This window comes from Coenobita brevimanus, chromosome 100 (assembly GCF_032717465.1).
Source record: "Coenobita brevimanus isolate Jiangsu-jjx chromosome 100, ASM3271746v2, whole genome shotgun sequence".
Lineage (NCBI taxonomy): Eukaryota > Metazoa > Arthropoda > Malacostraca > Decapoda > Coenobitidae > Coenobita > Coenobita brevimanus.
Window position 1 is genome coordinate 2,377,501 of NC_137053.1, and position 12,500 is coordinate 2,390,000.

Sequence of the window (12,500 nt, forward strand, 5' to 3'; positions counted from 1 at the left end):
AACACTGCCTTACCCTCACTCTCCTTGCTCATATTTCTCTCACTCTCCTCTAAACACACACACACACACACACTTTTATTTTGTGTTTCACTCCTCTCTCTCTCTCTCTCTCTCTCTCTCTCTCTCTCTCTCTCTCTCTCCTCTACACTCCATACACAAACCCAACTTCCACCCAAACACACCCTCAGACAAATACCACATACCAACCAATCATTTCCGAAGTCCACGGCCCGTATTCTCGGAGGTCGGGGAAGCTTCTTAACACCTTTTCCTTAGCGATTTATTTTTGGATTTGGGTTGTTATTGTCCTTTTGTACGTTATTTATGTCGAGTATGGCGACATTAAAAGTAACTATTTAAGTAACACAATTGATTAAAGTAACTATATGGAACTTGACCCAATTTAAGATGATGCTATGGGTTAAAATCAAGACTCTGAACTTCTGCAAGGAGCTGTACAAAATTCCTTATTGTCTGAGGGAAGAAAATACCCAGAAAATGCCAGGAGAGGGAAGAAAAACACCCAGAAAATACCCACGGGGAAAGAAAAATACCCTGAAAATACCAGGAGAGGGAAGAAAAATACCCAGAAAATACCCATGAAAGAGAAGAAAATACCCAGGAGGGAAGAAAAATACCCAGAAAATACCAGGAGAGGGAAGAAAAATACCCAGAAAATACCAGGAGAGGGAAGAAAAATACCCAGAAAATACCCACGGGGGAAGAAAAATACCCAGAAAATACCAGGAGAGGGAAGAAAAATACCCAGAAAATACCCATGAAAGAGAAGAAAATACCCAGAGGGAAGAAAAATACCCAGAAAATACAAGGGAAGAAAATACCAGAAAATACCAAGGAGAGAAGAAAAATATCCAGAAAATACCCATGAAAAACGAGAAAATACCCAAAAAATACCCACGAGAGAGAAGAAAATACCCAGGAGCCCCAACCACAGAAGGGCGGATGGCGGTGGAGGCTGCTATTCCTCCCTCCTACTGTAATAATTTCTACCTGGTCGTGTTATGAACCTGGAGGGACAGGTTAATGAGGGCAGGTGGCCGAAATTTGGGGCCTGATAATATGTTCTAATTAACAGGTGATTTGATGCTCTCCTCTCCCCTCGTCTCCTCGTCTCTCTCTCTCTCTCTCTCTCTCTCTCTCTCTCTCTCTCTCTCTCTCTCTCTCCCTCTCTCTCTCTCTCTCTCTCTCTCACGTCCAACGCAGGCCTCTCCTTGATAACCTCAGCGCCTCGGGACTTTGTGTTAAGGTTCAGGACACTTAAAAAAGATTCACTCAGACACGACTGGTAATTATCTGCCGGCGCCCTTAAGGTGTGTGTGTGTGTGTGTGTGTGTGTGTGTGTGTGTGTGTGTGTGTGTGTGTGTGTGTGTGTGTGTGTGTGTGTGTGTGTGTGTGTGTGTGTGTGTGTGTGAGGGGAAGGAGGGCCGTCCCAAAATTACTTGTTTAATTCATCAATGGACACTGAAGGCAAGGAAAAAAAGAAAAGAAAATGCAACAACAACAACAACAACTACTACTACTACTACTATTACTACTACTACTACTACTACTACTGATAAACCTAGAGCAGGAAGATCAACTACATAATTACGCTAATTCAAGGACCTTACACACAGAGGGAAAGTGGATTAAGGAAAAGCTAGTGCTGTAATACGTGTGGGGATCCCTGCTCTCTCTCTCTCTCTCTCTCAACATCCCCATCTCATCCCATCCACTCTCTAACTTCCTCCTTTTATTTCCTGTCTCTCCCCTACCCCTTTTCCCCATTTTCCCCACCTCTTACAACCTTTACTGCTACCCCATTCCCCATCACCCTCACCAGCTCCCCATAACCACATTCCACATCCCCATTTACTCGCCCTCCCTCTATCACTCACTTCCCTCGACCCTTTTTCTCATTCTCCTCATTCCCTTTCTTCCTCTTTACTCACTCCCTCTCTCAACCCTCACTTTTCCTGTCCATTCCTCAATTTCCTAGACTTCTTCCCCCTATTTTCTCTTACCCACTACTTTCTCCTCCCTCTTTACTCACCCCCTCTCGTCCCTCTCCCTCCCCTATGCTTACCTAGGTCGGATCGATTGTACAACCTTGCCAGTTTACCGAAGTTTACCCTTCTCTTTGGTTTTATTTATTTTCGTTTGATTTTCGTTTTTCTTTGCTTGCCTTATTTTTTCTTTTTTTACTCTCACTACCATATATGAGCGGGGAAGGGATGGGATGGGATGGGGGGAAGGGGGATGAAATGGGGAATAATAATGGGAAAATAGGAGTAATGGGAGGGGAAGAGCTAATGGGGAACAGAAAATGGGATATGGGGACAATATGCGAAACAATAAAGGTGGCGTAGAAGGGAGAGTTAAGTAATTGTAAGTAACAGTGTAATTTAGATTGGGGATACTATGAGGAATAATAAAATGGAAGTAGGAAGGATGGGTGGGGAAGGGTAAATAAAGGAGGAATGTAGTAAAGGGGAATGGGGATAATTATGTATCATTATTATCATCATTATCATTGCACTCTCTCCCCAAATTCCTCTACCACAGTTCTCATCCCATCATCATCATCATCATCATCATCATCATCATCATCACCATCATCATCATCATCATCGTCATCATCATCACCATCATTCCCCTCTCGCCCCACGTCCTATCTACCAAACTTCTCACTCCAACACCCTCCAACCATTATTATCATTACCATCATCATCATCATCATTCCACTCTCTCCGAACGTCTTTCTTACAACTCTCATTCCACCTATCTCCAGCCATCATCACTATCATCATCCTTCCCACGTCCATCCTACCACACCTTTCACTCCAACACCCTCCTCTCATCTCATCGTCATCTTCATCATCATCATTCCACTCTCGCCCTACGTCCTACCTTCCACATACTACCCTCCATCCATCATCATCATCATCACCATCATCATCATCATCCCTCCTCACATTCTTCCTACCACATCTCTCACTGCACCACCCTCCACCCATCATCATCATCATCATCACCATCATCATCGTCATCATCATCCCGAAATCCCAGGACGAGAAAGCCGGGCTCCTTGAAGCGAAGTACGTGAGCGAGGACGAGGTGTGTGGCGTGTACCAAACCACCCCGAGAGGCAGCTACTCCTCGGGCCAGTTCCAGGGCAGCACCAGGAGTGGCGGGGGTAGGAGTGGCAGTGGAAGTTCCGGGTCGCAGTACACTAGCAGGTCGGCCAGCAGGAGGAGCTCGGTGGCCAGCGGTAGGACGGGCATTAAGAAAGGTAAGCAGACTGCAGGGATGGCCGGGGGAGTTGCATGCACGTGTTAAAATTGTGCTTTGCGGAGGGAAGCGGGAGAGTTACCGTATGCTTAAATATCGACACCAGGTTTACTAGAGGAGTGACAGTACAATAAAATCCCCATATGGTTGTTGTTGACGCAGCGGCAGGCTCATCTGGACAGTGGACTGCAAGTTGAAGCTGCCCATCAACTACGGTCCACCATCCTCTCGAGGTTTAAGGAGCGAAATGAGACGTTTGTATACCAAGGCAATGGAGCTTCTCAGTTACACATCCTGAAAATATGTTTTGCCATGAGACTGTTTGATGATTATACCGAAACCTTTGTGGAGGGATGGTGAAAGGACGGTCGCAGAAGTCCGCATTACGAAAGCTGAGAATGGCAAAGTGTGGACAAGCCCCCAGTTTCTGACGATAATTTCTAAAGCATTTGATGATGACAGATGACTGACTTCTCTGTATCGTTGCTGACTACACTATATGAAGTGGTATACAGGCTAATCACATCAACCAATTACTGGGGTTCCACAAAATAAATTCTCATCAAATTCTTCTTACATCTTCCCTCACAAAATTCTAATTACTCTGCCATAACAAACATGCTTATGGAGAAGTGTTGCTTTTCCCTGACACTAACTCTGCCCTAACTGTCTATCCTGCAGGCGGGTACGAACTGTGGCAGCCTCGCAGTCGTTCTTACAGCGGTGACAGTAGCAGCAGCGGCAGCAGTGATGAGGTAACGTATACAGTATATGCACCGAAAGCAAGAGTCACAACCTCATCTACATTCACGCTCAGTTTCCTGTTGTAACCAGGATTGATTTTTTGGTATGAAGAATAAGGTTGCGGCCATACCAAATACTTGCTGGTGCGGGCAGGTGCAGGGGGTAGTTTTGCATCATTGTGGCCTATAAAAGTGGCCCTACTGGACGCGAGCAGGTGCGAGCGAGAATTTCTATGGGTTACAGTGATGCAAAACTCTCCCCCGCGTCAGCATGCACTCGGTATGGACGCGCATAAAAGATGAAGGGAATATAACTACACTCCTTTTTCTTCGCCTCTCCCGCTGAGGAAAATAACGTGAGATATTTTTTCTCTCTTAACCAATATTTTTGTGGATAATACAGTACAGTGCAAGAGATACTGTTAGATTCTGTATTCAGCTACACGTAATAAGCTGCAAAAGGACAAAAATATGGACCAGGTTAAGGTAAAATGGGTACAGTTATGAGGAAAATGCGTCTCCCTGGTTACTAGTCAAATTAATCCTCTAATCTGACTACTTCTGGCCATCTACTTAGCTTCAAAGGGTTAAGGATCTTTGACGAAAACAAACCGAGTATACTTATTTTACTCTAACTTGGCCCAGATTTTCGTCCTTTTATAGCCAATATTACGTTACTTAATGACAGAAAAATACAATACTGCAGCTCTACATCCTTTTCGTTGCACCTCTTCGTGACTAACATCCTATTCTAGCGTTCATCTCTTGTTAAAACCCAGTAATCGGGATGGAGAGACGGCAATTTTAGGCCAAGTTAGAGTAAAAAGAGTGTCGAGTCAATCTGGACACGCGACCAGACTTACGCAGCTTGGGTTAGGTATGATTAGACTGAGTTACGATTAGTTAGGTTAAATTACGTTTGTTTGGTAAAATTAAAGTTAAACTGTAGGAAGAATTATAAGGTACTGGATAGATATGTGTGTACAAGAGCATATGCAGACTACCTTTTTAAACGTAACTTCCAATAGTGATCCACAGGTTACCAGAAATTTATAAATAGTGAGAGGTAGGTAAGTAGGTAGATAAGTAGGTAGGTAGGTAAGCAGGTAGGTAGGTAGGTAGGTAGAAAGACAGACTGACAGACGAACACAGACGGAAAGGAACAGAGAGACAGACACACACACAGGGACAAACACACACACACACTCTCTTTCAAACACACACACACACACACACACACACACACACACACACACACACACACACAAGATGACAGCCTCGGAGTGAAAGCGCCCCTCACAATACCTGTTAATAGACAAGAAATAGTTAATGACTGAAAAAAAAAGAAAAAGAAAACAGAAGCGGAAATTAAGCGACAAGATGGAGACCGGTAGGGTAGGAAAAAATAAAATTAAAAAAGAACCTGAAACAATATCTAAGTTAATTTCCGGAGAGTGGTTGTTCGTAATGCTCTTGTCTTTTGTCATTATATATATAGTTTTTTTTTTGTTATATAATTGCTACAGGTATCAACGGATCTTTATTATAATGTTAAAGATGATATTGGTTTTTGTCTAAGTTAATTTCGTGATGGATAGGAGGACGGAGGTTAGGTAAAGAAAGATCAACTGTTTCTTGCTCTCTCTCTCCCTCTCTCTCTCTCTCTCTCTCTCTCTCTCTCTCTCTCTCTCTCTCTCTCTCTCTCTCTCTTCTGTATTAAATGTAACTACTCAGCTTGCCAGAACGGATTTTATTTTCTTCAATTTAAATGGGATTACATTTCTATCCCATTTTAAAACTAACCACTTCAACCATCTATTTATCTATCTATCTATCTATCTATCAATCTATCTACCTATCCGTCTATCTATCTATCTGTATCCTACATTATACCTAAACACTTCTACCAACGATCCCCATTTCAGCTTGCATATCCATCTATCTATCTATCTATATATCTATCTTTATCTACGTACCCATCTTTAATCTATCTATCTATCTATCTATCTATCTAATCACTCCTACTTACAAGGATCTACTCTTATATTTTACATCTAAGTACTTAAACTGACTTACTTATAAACCTCTTACATACCTAAGTTCTTTAAGTGACATAGACCAACTTATATCTATTGCATACGTAAGCACTTCAATCCGTATACTCTGAAGTTAAGAAATCTTCCTAACACTTTTTCCTTAGCGATTTGTGTTCCCTATTACACGTGAAGCTCCCTACGACACGTGAATCTCCCTACTACACTGAGGCTCCCTATTACACGTGAAGCTCCCTACTACACGTGAAGCTCCCTAGCACCTTTTCCTTAGCGATTTTTTCCCTATTACACCTTCCTATTATTATTATTTTTTTTTTAGTTTTTTTTGGCATAGCAATGAGGATATAAATAAGGTAAAAGAGAAAATTAATATTCCAGATGTAAAAATATATAAATAAATAAATAAATAAATAAGTAAAGAAATTATCCTCCTTTTACTTTAATCTGACCTAAAATTGCCACCTCTCCATCTTGAATTCTCGGTTGTAAATATACACTATAAAATATGATATCAGTCACGAAGGAGTGGTGTGGAAAGGATGTAGTGCCGCTGTATTGTTGGAAGAAGTGATACGGAAAGGATATAGAGCCGTAGTATTGTCCAAAGAAGTGATATGGAAAGAATTTAGAGCCGTAGTACAGTATTTTCTTTTACCTCCACTTCTCTACGTGAAACAAGCTACAAAATGACGAAAATCTAGACCAAGCTAGGGTATAAATAAGGACTGCTATGGCTTTATTTTTTCCTTATTTATCGCTTATTTACATGGCTCTATATTTTATTTAGATTTACAGCAGGGACAGCTCTACCTCCACCCACTGCCATGACATCACCAGCGACAAGCCCGAAGACCGACTGGCAATGGTAAAGCTGATTGTGGCCACGCTGCTCTCACTCATCTTTATGGTGGGTACTCTCTCTCTCTCTCTCTCTCTCTCTCTCTCTCTCTCTCTCTCTCTCTTGCAGAAAGAGAGAGACGAGAGGTAAGATAAGAGACAAGGATCAGTGGGAAAGGAAGGATAGTGTTTGAGTATAAGTGTATTGCGTGTGATAATTATTTTTAAAGTTGCCTGACTTATTTTCGTGCCAATTTATTTATACACTCCCTCGTAGACTGGCCCTCTTCCTTCTCCCCTCTAGTTACCCCTCTATTTCTCCCCACCCCTTCCCTCAAACGCTGCCCAACGTTTCCTCCCCACCTCTCCACCCTAAAAACACCTCTGACTCCTCCCCACCACCTCTCCTCCCTGTCCAATCTACAGTATCTATCTTTCTGTTCCCCCTCCACCTCTCCTCCTTCTCCACTCTACCTTCCTCTTTGTCCCCCCATCCCTCTCTTCACACGTGTCCCCTCCCCTATATCTCCTTCCTTTTCATTCTAACTACCCCTCTGTCTGACCCCCACCTCTCCTCCCTCTCCATTCTAACTCCTCTTCTCTTTCCCCACTCCACCCCTCACCTCTCCTCCCTCTCCACTCTAACTCCCCCTCTCTTTCCCCACTCCACCCCTCACCTCTCCTCACCACCTCTCCTCCATCTCCACTCTAACTCCTCTCTTTCCCCACTCCACCCCTCACCTCTCCTCTCCCCTCTCCACTCTAACACCCCCCCTCTCTCCTCACACCTCCCCCAGGCCGTGGAGTACGCAGGGGGCTACTACTCCTCCAGTTTAGCCGTGCTCTCTGACGCTGGCCACCTCCTCAGCGACTTCTGCGGGTTCCTAGTCTCGCTCATTGCCCTATGTCTCGTCAGGCGGCCCCCTTCTGCAACTATGAACTTCGGCTACTACAGGGCAGGTGTGTGTGTGTGGGTGTGGGTGTGGGTGTGGGTGTGCGTGCGTGCGTGCGTGTGTGTGTGTGTGTGTGTGTGTGTGTGTGTGTGTGTGTGTGTGTGTGTGTGTGTGTGAGAGAGAGAGAGAGAGATAGCAATCACAACATTAAATGCCTGCCATGTTTTAGTTTCGAACCCAGGCTTATGATATACAGATCGTGAAGCAAAGGAAGTATCGACTGAGCCACCGCGGGTCCAGTTAATACCCACACTCACACCTTCTCTCTCTCTCTCTCTCAACACCCACACTCACACCTCTCTCTCTCTCTCTTCTCACGTACACTCAGACAACACTAGTACATTCAACCCTTAACTCAGTTACTCCTACACATTCTCTCTCTCTTTCTCTCTCCTCTCTCTCTCTCTCTCTCCACATCCATTTTTTAACATCCACACTCAGTCCAATGCACACCGTACATCCACACATCCACCCTTCATCCACGTATCCACTTCTCCACTCCCCATCCACCCCCACTCCCATACCCACACTTACAACCCACACTCACACTCACACCCACATCTAAACCCACACGCAAATCCACACTCACAGTCAAACCCTTATCCACACACAAATCCACTATCACATTCAAATTCACACACACACACACACACACACACACACACACACACACACACACACACACGCACACCAGCATCCAAATTAACACCCAGTACCCACTCGAACTATAAATAGAAAGCAAAAAAAAAAAAATGGTAAAGGTACACACTTTTTGCTCCCTGGGTGAAGAATATGTTGTCAAAATTACACGAGACGAAAGATAAAAAATAAAACTCACTCTCTCTCTCTCTCTCTCTCTCTCTCTCTCTCTCTCTCTCTCTCTCTCTCTCTCTCTCTCTCTGGGGTGCATCAACTCATCTTCCATCCTTCCTTCCGTTCATTTTCTCTTTCATTTATCTTTTATCATCTCTCTCTCCTTCGCCCCTATCACTCTTCATTCCTTCTTCATTCTCCCATCACTCTTTTTCCTTCATACATTCTCTTACGTTTCCTCTTTCCTCTCCTCCTCTTCTTTCCCCTTTCCTCTCCTTCGCCTTCCACTTCCATTACATCATCCTTCTTTCTTGATCATTTGTTCTCACCTCATCTCCTCCTTCCTTCCCCCTTTCTTTGATTAGTTAACCTTGTCACTTGCAATGTCCATCTCTTAACTTAAACCCTCATCAAATATCACGCCACATCACTATTACATCACCTTACGACCAACGCTCACACCACATCACACCACCACCACCACAACAACAACACCAATCCACCGTCGAATGCCACACCACACCACCACACCATCCCCACACAATCCCTACCCCATCACGACACACAGCCACTACTACCAGTATCACTACCACCACTATCACTATCATCACCACCACACCATACTACCCATCACCAAACCACCAATACCACATCACCACATAATACCAACCTCACCACAACACACCACCACCACATCACCAGACAATCCCTATCTCACCACAACACAAAATCTCATCTACCACGACCCTTACCACCACATCCATCACCACCACCACATTACCACACAATCCCTACCTCATCACACCACCACCACCACCACAGTCCGTTCCAAAAGACTGAGGAAGATAAAGAAAAACATATGACATCCACGATATTAATTTTCGGTTTTATTGTTCTTATATTTCGTACTGGACAAGAGGGAGGATGAGGGAGATGGTGTGTGTGTGTGTGTGTGTGTGTGTGTGTGTGTGTGTGTGTGTGTGTGTGTGTGTGTGTGTGTGTGTGTGTGTGTGTGTGTGTGTGTGTGTGTGTGTGTGTGTGTGTGTGTGTGTGTGTGTGTGTGTGTGTGTGTGAGAGAGAGAGAGACTAAATAAAGACGTTTAATGAAGCAATAAAGAGACTGAATAGAAGATGAATGAGAAGAGAATAAATGAGTATAAGAAGAAAGGAGAATTACACCCACATAAGGTTAATTCTTCGATTTGGACGATACCCTGGCTGTGCAATGTCAGGATGAAAGAAGAGAAAGAAGAAGATGAAGAGAAGAGGATGATGATGAAGAAGAAAAGAAGAAGAAGAAGAAGAGAAGAAGATGATGAAGAAGAAAAGATGATGATGATGATGATGATGGTGGTGAAGAAAAGAAGAAAAGATGGAGAAGATGACGATGATGAAGAAGAAGAAGAAAAAAGAAAAAAGAAGAAGAAGAAGAAGAAGATGATGATGATGATGATGATGATGATGATGATGATGACGATGATGATGATGATGATGATGATGAAGAAGAAGATGAAATGAAGAGGAAGAAGAGGAAGATGATGATGATGATGATGATGATGATGATGATGAAGAAGAAGAAGAAGAAAAAGAAGACGAAGGAGGAGGAGGAGGAGGAGGAGCTCTAGTTAACCCTTTCAGTCCAAGTAAGCCATTTAGAAATTCTCAAAATTGCAGAAAAAAGGGGGGGGGAGCCTCAAGAAAATATACTGTATTAACGAAGATGGATAATTTTGGAATAATAGAACAGAACATCGAGTAAATAAAAAATAAATAAATAAATAAACAAAATAAAGAGGGAAAACTATGAAGAAAATTATACCAAATCAACGTCAGTCACTTCTCCCCCTCACCAATAATAATAATAATAATAATAATGAACAAGGCACACTAAGAACATAATTATACTAACTCAACCATAGTCACTTCCCTCTCCACATGCTATAATAATAATAATAATAATAATAATAATAATAATGAACAGGGCAAACTAAGAACACAATTACGACTATACCAACACAACTATTGTCACTTCCCCCCCACCAAATACAACAACAACAACAATAACAATAATAATAATAATAATAATAATAATAATAATAATAATAACAATAACAATACCACTACTACTACTAATACTACTACTACTACTACTACATCTTCTACTACTACTATAACTACTACTGCTACTGATAATAATAATAAAACTTGTCGACCTGAGCCAAAGTTGTTGAATAGCTGAGCATAGCAGGTCATCTTGGGTCAGCCGAAAACTCTCCGCAGTCAAAGGTAAGGCTAGGAATAAGGCTAAAAATAAGTCTATAAGGCCTCCACTTTGACGAGTTTCCCCTACGAGATGTGATTAAATTTTCTTTCAAGGGGGCGAGAGAGAGAGAGACGGGGAGGGACGTGACTGAGGGGTTCGATGGGGTGGGGGGTGGAGGGTACTCTGGAGGGAGAGAGGAGGGACAGGGAAAGAGGAGGGAGGAAGGGAGGGAAAAAGGGAAACAAAGGGAGAGGAGGTAGGGTGTGAGGAGTGCTAACAAGGGAGGAAAAGAGGTCAGGTACGAGGGAGGGAGGAAAGGAGGAAAGCAGGAAGAAGGGGAAGGGGTAAGAGGAGAAAGGAGGTAAGGAAGGAAGGGAAGGTGGGAGGGGAGGAGGAAAAGAGGGAAAAGGGAAAGGAAGGGGAGGAGAAGAGGAGAGAAGGAGGAAAGGAAGGAGAAAAGAGACGGAGGAAAAGGAGGAGGGGGGCAAGGAGAAGAGGAGGGGCAAGGGGTGTGTGGATCACCTGAGTAGGGGGGGAAGGGGAAGGAGTGGAGGGAGGTGAGTAAAGGAGGGAAAGGAAGGAGAGAGGGGACGTAAGGAAAGGAGGGAGGGAGGGAGAGAGGGGAGGGAGGAGAGGGAGAGGAGGGAGGGAGGGAGGGAAAGGAGGGAAAGTGGTATAAAATCGGCCATGAGTCAGTGCTCCTTCGTTCTTATTGGTGCCGTACCCTGTGCTTTCTCAGGATATTTTTTCGCACTTTCAAAAAAAAAAAAAAGTCTTCGATTCCTAAAACTTCTTTATTTTTAAAGAATCCCCCCAAACAGCTGGAAAAATATAAAATCAATTCGTATTTCTCTCTTTTTAGCAATTCAGCCGGAGATGCAAGGATATTATTATTATCATTATTACTACAACTATTATTATTATTATTATTATTATTATTATTATTATTATTAAATCGATTAGTAATTAAAAAGACAACAATTTCTTTGGGAAGGTCACACTCATGTCATCGTTTTTACCCACTCATTATTTTAGTCTTCGGTCTAACGCACATGAGGGTTTAAGTGAAAATATGTGCCTGCAAATGGTATATACAAGGTCCTCCATAGCTCCGGTTGCCAATTGTGGGATCTTTATTAGCTGATTACTCCATTAATAGTCCATCTTTATTGACCTGAACTCCACCTGAATTCTTCCCCAAGTCTGCAGTTCCATATAATAAGGATCCCTTATTCATTATTGTGCCACAGCATTATCACCAAGGAAGCAGCAGTTTTAGGTCTCTCTCTCTCTCCCTCAAACAACTCTTACGTCTCCTCAGCAACCTCGTCAAACAAGGAACGTCAGCAAAAATTCCCCCTTTCAATGTTTTTCTCCAATATCACAGCTGCATAGTGCAGGGAAGTGTGAACGGAACAAACAAAAAATAAATAAATAAATAAATTGGTGATGGAGTACTGTATAGCTATAAGGTCTCTTATTTTCTTTATTTTCATACCTCTGTATTATTAAAAACGTGTTCAGCGCTTTTTTCATTGTTTAGGAA

General features: G+C 43.0%; 1 protein-coding gene across 1 annotated transcript in view; it reads left to right on the top strand.

The window, feature by feature from the left end:
• The window catches only part of LOC145414565 (proton-coupled zinc antiporter SLC30A2-like), a 26,486-nt gene that overhangs the window by 2,183 nt on the left and 11,803 nt on the right, over positions 1-12,500 (top strand). The window contains exons 2-5 of the mRNA XM_080284084.1: positions 3,070-3,292; positions 3,973-4,046; positions 6,876-6,995; positions 7,723-7,885. Of these exons, the coding sequence (XP_080140210.1) occupies positions 3,070-3,292; positions 3,973-4,046; positions 6,876-6,995; positions 7,723-7,885 (580 nt within the window). The remainder of the gene's footprint in view (positions 1-3,069; positions 3,293-3,972; positions 4,047-6,875; positions 6,996-7,722; positions 7,886-12,500) is intronic.